Source organism: Pundamilia nyererei, unplaced genomic scaffold (assembly GCF_000239375.1).
Source record: "Pundamilia nyererei isolate P.nyererei 1_Seehausen unplaced genomic scaffold, PunNye1.0 scaffold00063, whole genome shotgun sequence".
Lineage (NCBI taxonomy): Eukaryota > Metazoa > Chordata > Actinopteri > Cichliformes > Cichlidae > Pundamilia > Pundamilia nyererei.
In genome coordinates this window covers 2,548,639-2,569,355 of record NW_005187464.1, presented here as the reverse complement: position 1 = coordinate 2,569,355, position 20,717 = coordinate 2,548,639, and the positions used below count along the sequence as shown (strand labels likewise).

The window sequence follows — 20,717 nt, the reverse complement described above, 5'->3', positions numbered from 1 at the left end:
TATATATATATATATATGAGTAATAAGAACATACATATGGTTTCATCCGCATATACACAACAATCAGCGTGTATATAACAAAAACTTTGGTTTTCGAGCGCAAACTTGTGCGTTAATTGCCGCATTGTTGTCCGCGGTCAACGCCAGCTGTATATTTCCAGTAGCAAATAAATGACAATCATATAAACAAGTATAATTTTATTTTTTTTCCCCTCTGCTGCTATAAATGTCTAAGATATCAAACATCCACCAGCAGAGCTTTGAGGAATCAGAACTGTTCCGAACTGCGCGTCCAGCCTTCTCACGCACATGAAACTCTTTACTCGCCCTCCCCCTTCTTTAACTATAAGGCAGGCCAGAGTCTCGCACAACTTTCACTGCAGCTCTGTAGAGACACTCAGGTTCTCCGCTCGCCTGTGCAGCCCCGCAGGTCTCTGCTGAACCTCAAAAGCTTTTCTTTTTGGGGGGAGTTTTTACGAGGCGCCTTGATTTGATTCACTTCCTGTGGTCGGACCCCCGATCAGAAAAGGGAAAGAGAGAAGAAGAAGACAGAGAGAGAGACAAGGGCAAACGTAAGAAATCTGTTGTGAAGAGCAGCAAGCAAAACTCTCCGGCGCTGCGTGGCTGCATCACTGCCGTGACAGACCGTGTTCGTGCTTTAAAGAGACACTTTTTTGTAAAACAAAAGTGCGCGCCACAGTTCATTCATGGTACGGATATAACTGTTTTTCCCCATTTTTTGCTTTTTTGTTTTCTTTTTCTTTTGTTTTTCACGCCCATCGCCGACTATTCTCCTGATCCCAGACTCTGGAAATTGAGACGCCAGGGGTTCATGTACTGGAAAAATGAAGTGTTGTCCCCTCTTTCAGAGGGAAATAAAATTCTGTCCGAAGGAATCCCAACAAAGCAGGTACTGACACGCAGTGTTTGGGCCTTTAAAAAAAAGGTTTAAAATGACTCTACTTGCAGCTAGTCATATGTGCAGTGCGGATGCTATACTAGGCTCTAGCTTTACTGTGGGATATTTTCAACATGCCAGTTTCTTCTCTCACTGAACGGGACGGACGGCAGAAGCGCGCAGTTTCTTTGGCAGCCCCCCGGGGAGGGGATCGTGCGGGGATTTTTATTTTTTTTGTCTCTCCGCGATCTCACAAGAATCATGTTTCTTGTGTGTATGTGGAGATCAGCTGCACGCGCTTCTTCTGCGTATGAATGGCGTGATTTGCTGTCCGTGAGCCTCTCGAGCGCTGCCAACTCGCGTGAAGAGAATTAGATTTTAATTACAGCCATTAAAAATCAAATTTGCAATTCTTTGGGTGACCGTTGCCTTTTTTCCACCCTGATTGACAGTTGAAATTGACACTCCGTGTCCCTCTTATCCCCCCAGCGTTTCAAGCTATTTGTAATTACAGGTAGTCCCCCCCACCGAAAACACACACATACACACACACACCACTCCACTCCCCATCCTCCAGTCTCGTGTCCTGGATTGCGAAGAAAATACTATTATTCTGAGAGGCATGGGTTAAGGGCAGGGGGAACAAAATCAATCCAATTTGAGATAGCTTCATTAAAACATTGCCTTTTGTTGCAGGGGGCTTTTAAACAGGTTTAACCGGGGGTTTATTGTCAGGACTACTTTAAATAGGAGTAGCCTCGGAGAGCTGTCCGCAAATGTATCCCGAGGATTGCTCGGCTCAGCTGACGATGAGACGGAGAAAGTGACGACCTGCCGCTCACTGATCGTTTTCTTGTAGGTGATCTCCACCGAGCACCAGAGCACACCGGGAGCCTCGCGCTGCAGTGTGGACTCTAAGCACACGCCAATGGTGAGAGCTTTATTGCCCGTTTATGCTTTAAAACATATATGTTTAAAAAAGGCTCTTTCAGTGCGCCGATAGCGTGCAGCGGATGACCGTTTGGCCCACGCGCATTCGCGCTGGCGAAAATTTGTGAATTATGCGCGCACTGCAGTGCAAACGCATGGTAAAAAAATGGCGACACCTGAAAACTGTCAACGCGCTGATGAGGATGATCGGTGTGTGTGTGTGTGTCAGTGCTGAGCTCTGCTGATGCCCTCTTGCAGTCTCACTCGGACGGAGAATCCCAGCGGTCCAACATGGAGCGGGAGGACACCCGCTCTTCCCCCAGCACTCCGTCCACCCCCTCCGTGTGCTCGCCGACCTCCACCACCAGCTCGGTGCCGTCCACCGGGAAGAACCTGTGCGCCAGCTGTGGTCTGGAGATCCTGGACAGATACTTACTGAAGGTGAGAGGCCGGCCATACTTTTAGACTTTTTGTTTTCCTTTTTACATTAACAGACAGAAATAGTTCGTCTGCACAAGGCAATCGGGAGCTAATGAAGAAGGATGCTGTGCTGACTCTGCCCTTATTTTTGGATTTGGGGGCCCGCCGTATGTTTGCACGGAATTTAACGCAATTTGGAGATTGAAAGCAAAAATAAATAAATACAACTTCAAACTGAAAACAGAAGAAAAAGAAAAAAAGGTTGCAATGATATTTGAAAGCAGCTATATGCCTGACTTACTTAAAACTTTTATTATCTAGCCAACTCGGAAAACAGGAAAAGACACAAGAGGCGATCTGTTTCTAAATCTCAGCTATGTTATCGCCACCGTAACATTTCAGGAAACGGAGATTAAACGGCGCTCTGTGTTTGGGAGACCGCAGACAGTCACAACAGGGATGTTTTGGTTCTTTTGCTGTTTCACAGCCAGGACGCCCTGCTTTTGTCGCGTGCGCTTTCCAACCCCAAACAGTGCGCGCGCGGCCCTCTGTGTGTGTCAGGAAGTGTGAAGATCATTAGTTCGTTATCTGCCTACGTTCTCCATCCGCGGGACAGATAAGACAAATGAGATTGTTTTATTTAAATATTTAATGTCTGGTCTTAAATTAAACGTTTATGCTATTATAATAAATTAGTCACGCTGAAATTTTTATTTTATTTTATTGTATTTTTCATCTGCAATTATCTATAGAAGACGTTTTGTCTATACATGTTGTAAATTCTCTGGATAGGTTTAATTTATACGATCTCAAAAACTAAACAATTAAAATCTTTTGTGTGCAACAATTGTTTGTCTTCTTTATTTAGCCATTTAAAAAAAAGTAATACATTTTTCCCATGATTTTAAATGTCGGGACTGATCGTTTAACACCGTATTCAAAATAATAATTTAAAAAACTAAAATTCATCAACGAAAAATATATCTATTAGGCCAAATAATAATAATAAGTACTAATAATCATTTAAGGTTATAAATATAAATCTAACATTAGGGCAAGTGTTTTTGGCAGCCTCCTTTAACTCTCATATGAATAAATAGACAAGCCGGATGGCTTTGCTGCCTGTAAGCTTGCAAAAGTATAATTTAAAAAAAAAAAGGTTTTTAAACATTTTTTAAATTATTGTTTTCCTAAACGATTATAGTGCTGTTTAACGAAGAAAAAAAATCCAGTCACAGAAAATATCGGTTGATGCCTTAATATTTCGTATAATATCGTAATGGCCAATAAAATATGTTTTAGGACAAAACAAACAAGCAAAAAAAAAAAAAAAACCTCCTAAAAAGCATATTGCTAAATTACAGAAACATCTGTGATAAGATGCACGCCTTATAGTTTCAGCATTATATTCATAAATGGCTCAAAATTGTGAGGTATTTTTATCATTTAGAGTTTTTTGTATTTTATTTATTCATTTACAATAATGAGTAAAAATGCATTTTTAAAAATTGTTTACAATTTTTTTTATTTATAGCTCTCATAAACATTCAAAATAAGCTCACGATCGATCGGATTTGCGCAGGCGCGTTCATAACGCATGCTGCTGCATCACGTCAGTGTTCCACAGTGTGACAGAGTCATTACTCACCACAGCAGACACCCTAAGTCCTTAATGCTGCCTTATATCATCAGTTTGTGTGTGTTTGACACGCTTGGTGTCTCTTTGCAGGTGAACAACCTGATTTGGCACGTGCGCTGTCTGGAGTGCTCAGTGTGCAGGACGTCACTACGTCAGCACAGCAGCTGCTACATCAAAAACAAAGAGATCTTCTGTAAAATGGATTATTTCAGGTAGGGTAAGTTTATGGCCGTGTTTTCAAAATACCACGTCCGCCCCTCTGCCAGCACAGCTCTCTTTCTCCCCCTCTCTCTCTCTTGTCGCACACACGTGCACTCACGCACGCTTATCCTTTGAAACGTATGCATGTGGGTTGCCTCATATATTCTTGAAAAGCCTTTTCAAAAACTGAAAGTGTGTAACAAAATAAAAGCTTTTGCCTACAGCGAAGGGCTGAAAGATTCACAGTTTTGTTATGGCTATCCAAAAAACGCGACATTTTCAGCAGCTAGGCCTATAAAAGGAAAAACACTGGAGTGCTGCACTCTGGGAAAATTTCCCTAAAGTGTTTAAAAAGTTGTGGGCTGTGTAGTTTTACGCTACTTAAAGAAAACGCTTTTGACCTTGTTATGACCAGCTTCTCTTTACCGCTTTGATCATATCAGATCTTAAAAGGCAAATTAAAGTTAGCACACTTTAGTTTCTTTTCGCTTATTTATGCATTTCCAGTGCACTGTGCCAGACTGGCTGGGCGTGTTTTTGTGTTTTGCAACTGCCCGATCATTGGATCCTTTCTCCAGCATTTAGTGCCTAAAAGCTGGTGAAATCATTTTCTCATGACTCAGTCTTGAATGAGGTACAAAATTAACACACCACGTGCCACGATGCGCGCGGATAACTGTTTTAACACCCTGACAGGGACACGTGATGTAAATGGAAATTGGCGGAAATGCCAGTTTGAGCTGTCCGGATTTAGTCGGTCCCTAAAGACAAACAGAGCTTAAGTGCAAAAAAGGAAATGCCTATCTATTCTATAATAAAAGGATATGTCTCATTTTTAAAAAACAAATACAATTTCAATTAGAGAATCAAGCCTAATAACAATAATAATAAAAAACCCAATGATGATTGTTTAGTAAACCTTAAAAATTAAATATCTCTGATAATATATCTAAAATAATACAAAATAAAATTGTATGCCGTCTGTATACAACATGCCATGAATGCGTAGGCAAATTTTGTACAATTTTATTACAATACAAGCTGGACTAAGAAAGCCTGTCTGATGTGTTGACTCAGTTTTCTATTCCCTTTTTGTGTGTTTTTGTGAGTGCCAAGAGGAAAATATAAAAATGTGTGCAGGCCTGTGTGTGTGTGGTAGTACAGGGTTAAATGGGGTTCACAGCCACAGCAGCATCAGTATGGTAAATTTCTGTTCAGTAGCCTGGAGCTGGTGTATTAATCGTATGGACACGTGTGCCAATTTGTGCTTAATGCTCTGTGTGTGTGTGTGTGTGTGTGAGTGAGTGCATGGAGCAGCAAGTGAGCGTTAGTGTTTGTCTGATCAAAATCTGACACCAAGTCACTGCTCTGAGGTTTATAATCACCAGCAATTAGTTGTCTCCCCACCCAAGACCCTCAAGCCTCCAGACCAGCAATTAGACTGCCCCGAGTGCCTGGTCAGCATGTAACTCGTGTGAATGTGGCTTATGTCCAAACTGAAAACACACCCTGAGACAGATACCTGCACACGGACAAACATGTAATAAGAAACATAAAAACACAAATGTGAAACTTTGAAATGGGTATTAGCAGAAATGCCCAATGCAAACACCTGCACACATAATCCACCTACTCACACGCACACACTGGTCACCAACACACACAGATCTCTGTTTATTTATGCATGTCTAGCAGCTGCCAGTCATTTTGCTGATTTTTTCCCGAAAATGGAGACTTTCGTGTTTGCTCTGCCGCACCATAATATTTTACCAACCCAGCTCTGGTTAAATGCTCCCTCAGAATTTACCTACACACTGCTCACTGATCACTGAGAGACTCAGAAATGCTTTTTAAATGTGGACGCTTAAATACGTCATAGTATCAGATCTCCAAAGATGGTAATGAATAAAACAGTTTAAGCTCTCTTACAGTCAAAGAGTTTTAAGCCCTTGATTGTTTTAAGCTATATTGTCACTTGTTGGTAGAGTTGTCTTTCATCAGATTGCTTCTCTTTCTCTGTGCGCCAACGAATTAAAACAGAGAAAACCTCGGCAATGTGGCGTCGTCCCATTATAGGAGAAGTGCAACACTGCAGCAATTATTATTTCTTTTAATCATCAAGGCATCTGACAATATTTAGTCACTTACTCTTTAGCGTTTTAAAGGCCTGAAAGTGGCAACAAATGTACATAATCAGACGCCAAAGACTTCAATAATCTAATCTAATCTCTTTTTAGAATTACTGCAGCATTTTAGCCCCAGATATTAAAAGCCATTTGTCATTATTGTGCTAATTTAATTTTCTTTGCTCTGTAGTGGTTGATTTCTGCATCCTGGGTAAAAATGAAATGCGTTTGTTGTGTATAATGAGGGTCACTTAGGGCCTCTTTCTGGTTAATTTGGTCATAGATGTAGTTAAGTGGCATTTTTAAACCTATATGGCTGTTAATTAATTATTTAAACGCACAGAAAGCTAAGAAAATATTTAAGTCATAGAAACTGGGGGGTCTAAATTAAACTGTCACATAAACTGACACATTTCCCCCTAAAATAAAACGTATTATTACTCTTGTTATTTTTCCTAATTTTGTTTAAAACGTTTTTTAATTAAGGGTGTAAATGAAAGGGGTTTTTCTGGACAGATGTTTTATAAGAAAAACTTATAGTTATTTTCACAAAATGCTAAGCAACTAATTTCCTAAATTTAGAAGTTTAAAAACTGGTCAAAGGACCTAAACCGCTCCACAGTTTACCTCACATTTGTCATCTATCTGCTGTACAGAACTATGACTCTAAAGACAGGGATGACAAGCACAGTCATAAAAGAGTTCATAATGCAGATACGCAGATTAAAAACTACTGCAAGAGAATAGTTAGTATGGTTACAATATGTGGACGAAACCCCTCTTTTGCACAATAACATCAGTACTTTTGGATTCGATGTCCTTATAAGTCACTCTGAGAATGTGATGCTATTTAAAAAAATGCTGCATTGAAGCTTTGCTGCAGGGCTGGGGCCTGTGCAATGGTTACTTCTGTAAATATAAACTGTAATCTGGGTTTAGGCCAGATTTAAACTAGGCTAAACACTGCTGCAAGTCCAGATCCTTTGGGCTGCTTTCAAACCTCTGGAGATATTTCCTCATCTGTGTCAGCCTCTCATCTGGCTTTGGACTGACAGCTGCTTTAATGGGGCGTAATAGCAGGAAATCAGAGTGGGTTTCCCTCCATATACGTGTGTATGTGTATGCAGAGGTTGGGTGGGGGCGATGTCAGCGTTATAGGGGTGCAGGACAGAGCCCCCGCTGTGCCTCTCAAACCCATGTCAGGCCTTGGGGGCTTGCTTTCTCTCTCTCTCTCTCTCTCTCTCTCTCTCTCTCTCTTTACCACACACACATACGCAAACCATTTCTATATCAGCCTCCTCCCCTCTCCCCCCTCGCCTCCTTGCAGCCCTCCCTCGCCTTGCCCCATAGAAACCCCATCCGCGTCCGTGAGCTGCAGGCCACACAGGAAGTTGCCCTAATCAGGGGCACCCCGTGACACTGACACTGTAACCAGAGTCCACGTATGTAATGAACTTCGTGGGTGAGATGAGAGCACATGTGGATGTGTGCATGTCTCTTTATGCGTGTGTGTGTGTGCGCTTGAATTTTTTTATTTCTTTGCAATAATAATTATTCATCAACCACCCACCTCTGGTTAGCTGATTAGGTCTCCATAGCAACAAAGGAGAGCAGCAGCTACAGAGATTTTTATCAAGAAGCGAATGAATTAAAATTATAATAAGACATCTGTGACACACAGTGTTACGCTGCTCAGTTAAAGCGCTGCACTACATTATTCATGCCGAAAATCAGATTGGCTGTTCCAAAGAAAACTGCCCGTATTCCTAGTTACTACAGGCTAAAAGAGCAGCGGATGAGAGTGTCAAGGACTTGTATTTTCTGCAGGGTTTATCCATAAAACCCTGATCTATTAAAACCTGTTAAAAGACATAAAGCATATGAAACATTTCCCCCTCTTTTTCTCAGCTCAGAATCCTGTCAGCCTAATGTGAACCTCTCGCACACAAACCGCACAGCCTCTCTCAGGACAAATCTAATAGAGATTAGCATGTTCTCAGAGCACATCATAAATAATCCAAAAAACGTGTACCTCCTCAGGCCCCTCTTTCAGCAGCAGGTGAATTACTCTATAAAAAAAGAGTAAAAATTAGACAGAATAAGGGGAGCAAATAGGAGAAGTCTGAGGAGGAAAGGAAGTTTTGCGGTGAGTGATATAAGGGCTGCGAGGATTGACACGGATCCAAAATAAACATCAGTTTTTTTGGTGCAAAGGGAAAATAAGATACAGAAAAAGTATGGGTGCAGAAGTAAGAGGGAGGGCAGGAAGACAGAAGAGGAGGAGGGGGTTAAAACAAGGGATGGTTTGCAGCTTTTTCTGGGTTCTGTCTCAGACCATGAAACTGACAAGCTGTCATGCTGCATTAGCTGCAACGTTCCACAATGTTTTCCTCTTTACTGTAGAAACAGGCCCGACTTCTCTGTAACAGTCTGAAAGGATATCGTACAGTGAGCCGTGCACTCCATTTGTCTCCCGGAGCGGCTTTAATGGCACATAAGAGGTTGTTTGGTTAAATCTGAACATATCAGAGACAACTTAAGGCCTTAGTGGGTGCCACGCCAGCCAATTTTCCTTGGAGGTCATCACAAGGACTCGCTGTTACAGTCGCACTGCTTTTCCCCTTTGATGAATACCATTTTTTGCATTTGTTGTGATATCTATATAATTTGTTGACCTGTGATGATAAAAACTAGGCTGACCCTCAAACAGTAGTCGCCTAATGATGCCCCATAAATAGTCTGCACCACACTACATGCATAAAAGTGACTTCTGGCAAACAAGCTCCTGCACATAAGGAGGGTTACAAGCTTGTGAGATGTCAGGGCCTTAGTATGCTTTCATCCTAGATAGAGTGGACTTGAGTGCACGCATACGCTGCCAAACCCACTCACTTGGCAGCCCTTGTGCTCCTCTGCACCCCCAGCTCTCTTTGCTCGCTCTCTCCGCCGCTTACGCTCTCCACTTTGCCATTTCCCCCCAGCCCTACGACTCCCTGTCTCAGTCGCTTACGTCCTCTCTCTCTCTCTCTCTCTCTCTCCATGACTGCTCTTTTCCGGCTCCCTGCCCTCCGCCAGCTCCACTGACCTCTGACTCTAAATATGGCTCATGTTTGTGGCTGTGTATGGAGCAGCGAGCGAAATATCGGGGTGAGCACGGCTGATGAATGTACACAAATCCGGCTGTACAGTGCAGCACACTGCGCATGTTTATCCCCACCCCCTTCCACGCCAGTTTTACCCTTGAAGAAGCACTTTCTTTCAGGCTGCTTACAAATCTGGCCTCCTCCAGCAGAATTGGCAGCTGCCGACCCCAACAATGGCTCTTAACATAACCATAACCATCTCCAACCTAAAGCGTTTGATACCCATTAAAACCCATAATGGGTCCTTCAAATGAGGCGCTTAATATCTTTTTATTCTTGTGCAAAACAGGGAGCATCTATAATATTTCTGTTGCAATAAAATGGAGATTTATTTGGATACTCCACGGACCCAGCTGCACAGTAAACACAATCTCGTGAAGGGATATGAGATATTCGACATTTTTCCATCTGTATTGCCTATGTCTGATATATCTTATTTCATAAAGCACAAGTGCTGCAGCTCAATTTGACTAATTTCTACACACATATTACTAATGTACTATTACATTTGAAAAAACTTTTTTAATATTTGGGATTTACATTTTTTCTTTTTAGAAGAATGGCCACCGACATACGGGATAGGAAGGCCTTTTTGTGGGATTAGTTATAAATCTACAGCAGCCTTTATTTCTTCTTTGACCCCCGTGTGCCGTTTTATCCCCCTCATTTAAAATATTTAAACTAAGCAGATGTTCAGCTATCTTATTTCTTGCTAATGAGGAATTGTCTTGAAGCATTTCTAGCCTTACATCTTTGACCCTCTTTCTCTCTCCCACCAACCACCCATCCATAACAGCAAGTCAGGTGGTTTGGGTTTATTCACCGCCAACCTCGCTGTTGCTATCAGTTACAGCGAGGCGATCTAGAATGATGTCATCTGGGTTTTTCTTCATATTCCATTGTGTTTAAAGCCAACCTGACTTATGTGTGTTTTTGTGTGTGTGTATATATGTGTCAGGGGCTTCATGCATCAGTCAGGAAATTACAGGTGTTGGTTTGTTTGCATTCAAGGCTCAGCTTGCAGCCGCACTCAGGAATCTTTTCTGAAAGCCATATCCTCCTCCTCCAAGGTTTCCTTTAAAGCTTCTGAGCTTTGCCAGAAATTAAAAAACAAATTCATGTCAAACTTCACTTCAAGAAAATATTCTCAAAGAAAAGGAAATCACTGTGTATGTTTCATTTTCTGTTCTGCAACAATTTTATCTTTTTCCCTTTTTTTACCCATAATTCCTCATTCTGCTGCTCTGTTCTTATCCCCCTCACAGTAGGTTTGGTACTAAGTGTGCCCGCTGCGGGCGGCAGATATACGCCAGCGACTGGGTGCGGCGTGCAAGGGGGAACGCATACCACTTGGCATGTTTTGCCTGCTACTCGTGTAAGAGGCAGCTGTCCACGGGAGAAGAGTTTGGTTTGGTGGAGGAGAAGGTCTTGTGCCGAATCCACTACGACACCATGGTGGAGAACCTCAAACGAGCAGCTGAGAGCGGTGAGTGGTTGGGTAAATGACAAGATATATCTGAAGCTGTGCTTTTCAGCAAATTTATTGCCTGATTGAATCATTCCTTGTCATAACTATTTCAAATGATTGATATCTGTTAATTTTCTGAGAACGGTAATACCTACAGAATTAGCATGTTATGCTGCAAGAGTAGAAAAGTAGGCCACGGCTCTTAAATTTGGGTCCCTGCTGGGGCATCAAAACTCCTGAGGTCCCTTTGATATGATACATTTCAAAGAGACTATAGATGTCTCCTGACATCTATAGTCACTTTATTTATCACTGAACTATTATCTGACTTGCATGCGTGTGTGTATTTTTGTAGGCAATGGCATCACATTAGAGGGAGCAGTTCCAACAGAACAAGACAGTCAACCCAAACCGGCCAAAAGAGCACGGACATCGTTCACCGCAGAACAGCTACAGGTGAGAAACGCTCTCAGCAACACCGAAGTGCACAACGTTGATTTACTGTGCCAAAGCCCTGACACAGTACCTAATATTTTGTCTCATTGTGCAGATCATGCAGGCACAATTTGCTCAGGACAACAATCCGGATGCCCAGACGCTACAGAAACTAGCTGACATGACAGGCCTAAGCAGAAGAGTCATACAGGTGAGCAGTGTGTATAAAAAGCACGAATGGATGACGTCAATATAATTAAATGTTAAAATGCTAAACTAATGGAACACATTCTTACAGTACACTGAAAAGATAAACTTTAAGAATATAGCCACATGATGTCTGGTTACATTGCATCTTCATAGGTGTGGTTTCAAAACTGCAGAGCAAGACATAAAAAGCACACGCCCCAGCACAGCGGGGCTCCTCAAGGTCATCCTCAGTCCAGGATACCCTCATCTCTGCCCGATGAGCTGCATTACTCTCCGTTTGGCAGTCCCGAGCGAGCGCGCATGGTGGCCCTTCATGGGTACATTGACAGTGAGTTATCATTTACTGTGGTGTAAATAGGCACATCATTTTTAGTATTTGTTTTGACTTTTTAAATTATGGGAGTTGCTTTGTAAGACACATTTTGCTTTTCTTTTCTTTTTTTTAATCTTGTGTGTTTTTTATGATTTGCTCCCCAGGTCATCCCTTCTCTGTCCTGACCTCTCAGAGTCTCTCTCATCAGGCCATGTCGCTGCCTCAGCTCCCCCTCAGTCGCTAGTTCTCCGACATGGCCCTTATGACCCCTGACCTCCCGATCCCAACCCCTGATCTAACATCAGTGATGTCTCATGAACCAACTCGAAGGTCATCCAGGAGTCAGCGTGGAGAGGAGACAAATATTGCAGGAGCCTTGTCCACTGAAACCAGAAAAAAAGAGAAATGGATGAACGAGATAAAAGCTAAAAAACCATCTGTGATTATGTTCTTTTCTGGGGATAGGACTTCCAAAAACGACTTTGAAGCGTTTATCATTAAACTCACAGACTATGTATCACACGGACCCTTTTGCTTCACGTGTACAGCATCCTCCACTCTACTCAGCCACCACCTAATGTGGAGGTGAAGGGAGCTTTAAAGGGATAAACTGAGCAAGGAAACTTCTTGAAGTGCTGTCAAAACACGAAGAGAAATTTAAAGGGGAACTAGCTTTGTGGCCCAAAGGCCACAGTAGACCACATTAGAGGTAAGGCTCCTGGCTCTTTTCTCTCTAAGCAACCATGAAGGAATCTAAATATAACAGGAATCTTTGATTGTTGAAATATTTTTTATTTCGGAATGACATATTGACTTTATGACGTCTCAGAAAACCAGAAACTTCCTCCTTCCTTTCCCACCGAACTGAGGTGCAGAATTAGAGACAAGAAAATATTACGTGCCTTATCTTTTCCAAAGTGATATTTCTCACTAAACATTTAACTGTTATTACGCAGGAAAAATTATGAGACTCCTAAATCTTCAATTGGCAGAAAATCACAAACTATTTAATAGACTCTGTTGTAGCATTTTGTCTGTTTACCATTTAATGAAGCTGCAAAGGACAACATTGGAGCTGTTGCGTGAATAAAACATCGGTTATAAGCAGGAGTTTGCAGACTTTAAACCGTTACAGTCCTGTTTAAAGAGGAAAGTCTGAGATGACCATACAAGTCAAACTTCACATTCCTGCAAAATCAGACCACATTTCCAGATTTTCCCACAGGTGTATTGTTACTAATTTATAATTTATAAGGTTGCTTGTTCAGCCTCTGTATGTGTGTGTGTGTTCCACACAAGCAGGCGGGGAATATTGTATTGGTACAATATAGACAGTATAAAATGACTGGGTTTGTACATATTAAGATGTGTGTGCGTCTGTGTGTGTGAATGTGTGAGTTTTGGCAGGGGTATAGAGTGTGCATTTGTATTTTAGTTCCATGGCCATAGTGTGAAGAACAGGATCCAACAAGACCTCAATGTCCTTGTATTTATTGAGATGGTAAATCCCTGTAAAGCACTTTTTCCCCCATTTGAAATGTTTTTTTTGTTTGTTTGTTTTGTTTAAAAAAAAACATGAAATGAAACAAAAGTTTATTTGATAGACTGTGCATCATAAATGTTTTGTGTAATAAAATGCAATAAAATAGAATGTGATATTTTTTTGGTGGCTTTGGATCATTTCTGAGGATAAACTAACAAAGCAATTATTCACGTTTAATTTTCCAAAACATGTCAACTGCGAAGCACAGACAAGTGTGTAAGACAATTAAATCGGGCTCAGATGGAATGAAGTTTCAAATGGTAAATACACAAATAAAATCCATAAATATAAAGTAACTCTGTGTTCCATGTGTATTTTTTTAAGTCAGGCATTGTGTTTCGCTGTAACTTCACTTCTTGTGTGTTTACTTTAGCATTTGTGCTTAGATTAGTGGTTAACAGTGTACATCCTCGTGTGTGCGTGTGTGTGTGTGTGTGTGTGTGTGTGTGTGTGTGTGCTGGGTCTGCATTTTTGTGCAAGACAAAGAGTGCATTATGGGAAATTTCTCCTGCTGTCAAGGGTGTTCATTCATTATTAATTTTATTTGATATTTTTTTAAAAGATGATCTGCTAATGGGAGTTTATGGCGATATGTTGAAGAGTAATTTAATGAGTGCCTGACGCTCGCCCAGCAGATCAAAGCCTTGTCAATGTTACCTGCTAATTTCCTATCTTTGGCAAATTACCTCAGATTGTAGTTTAATACACTCACTTTTGAATGCCTGCTAAAATCTTTCATTTAGGCATGAAAAAAACCCTGCAAAAAAAGCACCAAAGCCCCTCAAAACCAACCCTCACACATGAATGGCACATTTGTGTTACACCAGCAATCTGTGGTGTTTTGCACATCATTAATTCACTGTAAATAAGTCAATTCTTATTACAGGGATGGGAAATGTGTTGTTGGATAAAGTTAGAATAACAGAGTTGTTTGGGCAGCATGTATAAAGACTGTTTAACCCAGTTGGAAACTGATTGCCTGTCCTAATTCTTCTGGGTGTGAGATGTAAATCTGAAATAATACAGTATGGCAATCAAAGCACGTAATAAAACTGGATGTATTCTGTGCTGCCTGTAAACTGATTGTAAATGTATTTCCCAGATTCTTTCCATTCCTCTAGCTCCCTCTCTGTAATGCATACAGTATTATGGAAATTAAGATGAATGCACTGAAAGGCGGCTGTTGCACCTCCCAGAATTCATAGGCCACAGCAGCAATGTGGGTGGGGGGGAAATAAAACGAGATGATTTAAAAGCATGGACTTGATCATTTACTTTTCAGTCATTAATGCAAAATGTAATACAAGACAGAAATTCCCTATAGCTCGGTTTTAATAAATAACATGCTAAAAGTTAACATTGCTGCTCTCCTCACATCTGGCTGCAGCTGATTTTTCCGGCTCAGCGCCACAAACCTCATCCCAAGCCTTCCGACAAGTCCGCACAATCCACTCATGCTCCTGGTCATCTGGTGGAAAGATCCAAAGGGAAATTATTAGAATTTGTATCTTTTTATTCTTCTTTTTATTCCAGATAAAAGTGAACCATTTAACCATTCTTTTGACCTACACTCTAATAGTACAGATTTAATCATATAAAGGCGCACAGCAAGAAGCATTTTTGGTTGAACTCGCTTAAAACGTTTAAATCAAAAACCTAACAGCAAGCATTATCACACCGCAGGTCGCACTGAGTGCGAGGCAGCACCGTTGAAGTGCCATTTAAGTCTCGGTTAAATCTGTCAAAGCAAGATAAGCCCGACAATTAGCAGAAAATAACTTCTCAGAGCCACTTCAGACACCAATAAATAATAACCCCCACACACAAAAAATGGACGCCAATTTTTTTTCCCTTTCTTCTTCTTCTTCTTCTTTTTAACCGAAACGACTGCCAGAGGAGATGATAATAAACCAGTTTTTCGTTGTTAAAAACTGAAACGAGGAGCTAATTGCAGGGGAAGTCGGCTTTTCTCTCTGGAGCGCGCACAGCTGCACGCACTTGAGCGGCTCGCGGGCCTCACCCCTAGGTTCCACCGCGCGCGGGGCTCCATTGTACAGAGGAGCAGGTCTGCAGCTCTCCCGCTGATTGTGTGTAATTGCCGGCCGAGGGCGTCAACACTAACAGCCTCTTCAAGTGTGAAACGACCTCTCCCCTCATTCTCTGCCTCTCCTTTTCTACCTGCTCTGATCGGGAGGTCAATTGAACGCGACGGACACGCGGGCAGCTGCCGCCGCGGATCTTTGTAACGCATTTTGTTAGCGGAAAAGGTAATTACGGCAGCTCACACATAACTGAGCGGCCACGAGACTGACCTCAATTAACCACCAACCCCCCAAAACCTTCCTTAATGATAATTAGATTGGGGGGCATTTTCATATTTGCTGCAATTCCGCTCTCTTCAGTGTTGGCAGCGTTTATCTCTGGATTTAAGTCACGTGTAATTGGCACCTAAAGTTAGCTGAGGGTACAGGTGGCTGGCGTATTTACATGCGAGGACAGCACTTTTTTGTGATTTTTAAATTTAGCAGTTTTGACGGTGGTAATTATCAGGCAGGATGGGTATAACTGCAGTGAAATCCCGGGGTGTGTGTGTGTGCGTGCGTGTGTGTGTGTGTGTGTGTGTGGGGGGGGGGGGGGGTAATTATAAGAAGGAAAAGCAACACAACAATAACAGAAACAAACAGTTTTCTGGTCGACTAACAACCTACATGGAGAACCTTTATGTGAGTGTGTGAGAGGAGGGGAGTGTGTGCAAGCGATAATGGCACCTTGTTAAAGTCTGTTTATCTTAATCCTCAAAATACACTCAGAGAGAAAAGTGTTTCCTTCCAGCCTAATGGCAGTGGTGTAGCACACATGCACACATACATACATACGTATACATGCACACAAAGATATACAGCATGGCTTGACTACAAAAACGAAAATGGGTTTTCTTGTAGCACAGTGGTTGCATAAGAGATGAACAAGGTTCTGCTGAAGTAAATCCAGAATTTGGATAATATTCACAGGAACTCTGTGACTCGCTGAGAAACGACCTGACCCTTCACTGGTGCGATCGATGGAGCACACTTTTGGTTTCTAAGCAAAGGCTCTATGGAAATCAACAAAATGAACACTTAGACAAACATTCAAACATACATAAATAAGTCATCTGTCTCCAATTTTAATGTGGTTTTGTGTCTTGATGACACACACATACAACATGAAACAGCGATGGTTTTACAATTTCTAGCTGTAAATGTATTAATCCATCTGCCAGGGCTCACAGGATTAACACAGGAATCCTGTTTTATAGGAAAAGCAGCGTGAGGATATGTTGCACTCCCCAGCGGACCGGCTGATTTCTATCTGTCTGTGAAACACCTTGGCTGGAAGGGGACAAAGGGAGGGGCCGCGCTTTGGTCACCAGAGAGGTGTTTTCCTTGGCAGTGGAATGTGTTCGGTGTGCAGCTTGCTCTGCCCAGAGTCTCAACTGGAAGCGGTTATTCCAGAAACAGGAAAACGCTCCAAATAATATGGCAACACATGGCCCCTTCTGAAGCTGCCTGTTGCCAAGACAGAATGCAGTATTCACAACTGATTGTGTGTGTGTTTGTTTGCAGTAATAACAGAACGTATTCAGGCACTCGCCAGTGGAGATTTCCAGCGCAGATGTGACCTATGCATCCCTCATTCTTTTTAAATTACAGTTTCACAGAGCAGTGCAAAATGTCTTAATACCTTCAAACTTTTAGCAGCAATCTTCATCAGCAATGGCTAATTAAAGTACTAATGTATGTCCCTGGAAGTCTGCAGCAAAGCAGATTAAAAATAGCCTTGTGAGCTGTTTGTATTTAAAAATATTTAGTCTGTTGATTGTGTGATTTGGACTTAACATTTAACAGTAATCATTTCCCTGTGTTGCAGTCTGTTGGTTTTAATTAAGCTGCGTTTGTCTGTGACACAGTGAGGGTGGAAAGACACAACTGTTGTAACGATCTCATCATAATGAAAATAGAAATTATTAAACAAAAAAACCTCAAACTGCTTCAGAACTGCAGTCTAAAAAAAATCTATAGTGTTGTTTGTTTTCACATCATGTGCATTTATCAAACCTTCTCACCTACAGGCTATCTGGTTCTTTTAAACTGGATTCGAAAATCTCAACTGATTTAGTGAGATCACTCTTAAATAGGGATGGGTATTGATAAGATTTTCATGATTCCGATTCCATTTTCGATTCTGTTTAACGATTCGATTCTTTATCGATTCTTTTTTTAAAAAGGAGAACACTAAGGTCGAATAGCTTAGAACTTTGTTTTATATCTTCTCTTTGAACAAGATAGAAATTTAGGAGTAGCATGGCCTTACAAACCCAACAGTGAGATCTTAAGAGATCCACAGCCTATGGCTCTTAAATGGGGTGTCACAGGGTCCCCAGGAAAAAAAATTGTAAATGTAAAATTATAAAATAAATATTCTTCTGTAGCAATAACAAAGTATAACATAAATTATTCTGTAGCAATTACACAAGAATATCCAGTAATGTCCCTGCCTACAATTAAACACATTCACTTACCGAAAATCGGGGTATCTGCTGTGACAAATGGGTGCAAACCTTTTACCACAAACTTAGTCACTGCTCGGTGACATTCGTCTATCCTGGCCTGAAAGGAGACGCTACCGGTAGACTGCAGCGAGAGCTGCCAGCATCTGAGCCAGCCAGACTGTCTCTCTCATCATGGTCACCTAAATGCACAGTAATGGCAGGTTTTGTAATAAGGCAGATCGCGCTAACATAATATGCACTGTTAGTTGATTATTTACCTGCCGCATTAACGGGAGAGGACGTGCAAACGTTACCGCTGCTGCTGGGTTGAGATTCACGAGTCCGGAGTGGAATTAAAAACACAACATTCATTTAAAGTCATCGTGTGTTTTGTGAGCAAATGCTTTTGCATATAGTGTTTCCTCCCTTAATTAAATATCTACTTTGCAAGTATTGCACGTTGCCCTGTTCTCGTAAAGTACAATCAAACTTTTGAGCGTTTGAGCCGCCATGTTTCCTGCCAGCTAAATGGCGTTCCGCAACGTGGTGACATCATTCGGGGTGACTGGAATCGATAAGGGAATCGTTTGCAAAAATGGCAAACAATTCCAAGGAATTGAAACAGTGGGAACCGGTTCTCAACAAGAACCGGTTTTCGATACCCATCCCTACTCTTAAAGTTAGAGCACAAAGGTGCTCCCTCTATCTGCTGCTTGACATGCACTATACTCTTATTTTCCCTTGGTTTATTCTCCAGGTGAGCAATAAGTAACCTACTGCACCACCTACAAACTGCTGTGGGACTTAAGAAGAGGTAGTAAAACCAGAAACAAAATCTGCGATAGATGAATGTGTATTTTGAATCGCTTTCAATAACTGCACAGTGCACACTTCCTTTTTTCCTGTCCTCTGTTCAAAGCAGGAGGTAGCTTTGTATCCAAGTGACCTGTCTGACTCCTGCTCGAGACCCTTTTCCAAACTCCCTTCTTCCAGTGTCATCAAACCAAAAACAATAACTGTGCGGAGCTGTGCCAGTCTTTGAAATGCCTCTCGAATCCTAATGAGAAATTATTTTAACTGAGGCTATGAAATCACTAACTTTAGATATAAGAAAAAGAAAAAAGATAATTCTTTGCTTGATTAGAATCATAAAACTAATTTAGCAGATAATTTAGGACGGATTAGCTTTTCAAGACTGTATGACCTTAAATGAAATAATAAACAGCAGCCAAGAACGACACACTGACTTCATGCGTCAGCGTGTTGGAGGAGGACACTTATCATCTATAGGTTAAAAAGATCATTCCGTCGGCTTGCAGAGTCATTTTGGTCAATGATTAAAGTGAATATTTGTAATGGGCTTTGTGGAATTAACTGAGCAGACCACTTGGATTCAGAAAGAGAGGGTCATCCATTACTGTTGTCACTGTTTGAGTTGCAACTATTTGGCGTTGGCATTTATCCAGAGTAACTCACGTTTGAGGAGTGGTTTAGGGTTTGGTGCTGAGCTTGAGTAAACTTGAATATGAGGAACAAATTCCTGATCGTTCTATTAATGGCCAGCATCCTCTTTCATGAAATACATCTGTATCTGTATCTGAGGCTTATAAAGCAAAAGAGCACCGTAGTTGAGAATGTGTGGAGACAGCCAGCGTATTTGGAGATTGTAAACAGACTGTATATAAAAGATGGAAGTGCATTAGCGTTGCACTCTTTCCAATGGCCAGCAGAGGGCATTAGCAATGACCTCGGTAAACATTTTTCTGAGAGGTTCGCAGTCTCAGTCACTGGCTTCTTATTGGATACAGCATTTTCTAAATTATGATCAGCATCAGCCAAAAGGAGGCGAAAACAAGGTGTTTTAGAGTAACAATGCCCTTTGAGTTCTTTGTTTCTGGTTCCAAAACATGCTTATCTCGAGGCTTTACAAATGGACTTTGCTAACCAAAAAGTACAATCAGCTTGGCTACAGCCGTCTTAATACACAACGTATAGTTCGAACTCACTCTTGAATCCTCTTCCCTGTAGCTTTTTTGTATTTTGTGTCCACTCCCACCACCTTCCATTATCACTATCACTCTACATGGTCCGTTTTTGACAAATCCCTCCATACATACAGGCACTGACAAGAAAGCGCGTTGACTCCAAAAATAATCTAAAACCTCTTGGGGAAAATTATCAACAGATCCTATTGTTTTGCTGCTTGGCGCTGTTCCAAGAAGGACTGTTTGTCCAAGTTTGCAACGGCTTCTTTGCAGAAGGTCCGATTTGGCGGGTAAGGAAAGTTTAGCCAGATATTTCCAAGCAGCAACATGTGGTTCCAGGGGGTAAAAATAATAATTTTTGCAAATTGAGCCAATGAAGACAAAGTCTCATGACTTTGTCTTCATTGGCTCAATTTTTCCCCACAGCGACATAGGGATCTCCTTCCTCTTACTTGCTGCATGCAAACTTCTCCACTGGGAGGGCGGACCTTCCCTGTGCCCCATCATCCCCGCAGTCCTCATCCTGGGCGGAAACCACGAGGCAATAAATTCAGTCTTCACACCCACTCTGACAAATATGCCTTCACCTCCCAGGGTTGAAAAATAAATCCATACAGGATACGAAGACATTCTTCTCAAGAATTGTATACCAAGACAAAAGGGAGAGTACACATAAGCATAAAGAGTGTATGTAACAGCATTCGCCACATACACAACACATCACTCCACACAAACTGCATATGAACAAAGGGGGAAAAAAGAGGCACAGACCCATTAAACAGTTCCTGTTTGACTTCATATTTATCTAAATCAAAACAGAGTCTCAGTATTGTTGGAAAGTTTTTGGTTCCTCTTCTTTTTCAACTCAACTTCCA

The 20,717-nt window shown here is 41.5% G+C and overlaps 2 protein-coding genes across 4 annotated transcripts in view; one reads left to right on the top strand and one right to left on the bottom strand.

The window, feature by feature from the left end:
* Window positions 1-385: 385 nt before the first annotated feature.
* On the top strand, window positions 386-12,044 carry lhx6a (LIM homeobox 6a). 3 transcript variants are annotated; one of them, XM_005735324.2, is made up of 10 exons: window positions 386-572; window positions 805-910; window positions 1,758-1,829; window positions 2,087-2,269; window positions 3,978-4,099; window positions 10,623-10,843; window positions 11,181-11,281; window positions 11,376-11,471; window positions 11,624-11,798; window positions 11,948-12,044. In XM_005735324.2, the coding sequence occupies exons 2-10, from the start codon at window positions 833-835 to the stop codon at window positions 12,025-12,027; spliced, it is 1,128 nt and encodes a 375-aa protein (XP_005735381.1). In that variant the 5' UTR covers window positions 386-572; window positions 805-832; the 3' UTR covers window positions 12,028-12,044. The 3 variants fall into 3 exon arrangements, with proteins under 3 accessions (XP_005735381.1, XP_005735380.1, XP_013766863.1); XM_005735323.2 differs by having other exon boundaries at window positions 386-910; XM_013911409.1 differs by lacking the exon at window positions 11,948-12,044 and having other exon boundaries at window positions 386-910; window positions 11,644-11,706.
* Window positions 12,045-12,101: 57 nt separating this feature from the next.
* Window positions 12,102-20,717, bottom strand: part of morn5 (MORN repeat containing 5) — a 15,637-nt gene continuing 7,021 nt past the window's right edge. Inside the window, exons 5-6 of the mRNA XM_005735325.2 lie at window positions 14,702-14,794; window positions 12,102-12,166 (exon numbers count right to left, since the gene is read on the bottom strand). Coding sequence (XP_005735382.1) covers window positions 12,126-12,166; window positions 14,702-14,794 — 134 coding nt within the window. The 3' untranslated portion in view covers window positions 12,102-12,125. The remainder of the gene's footprint in view (window positions 12,167-14,701; window positions 14,795-20,717) is intronic.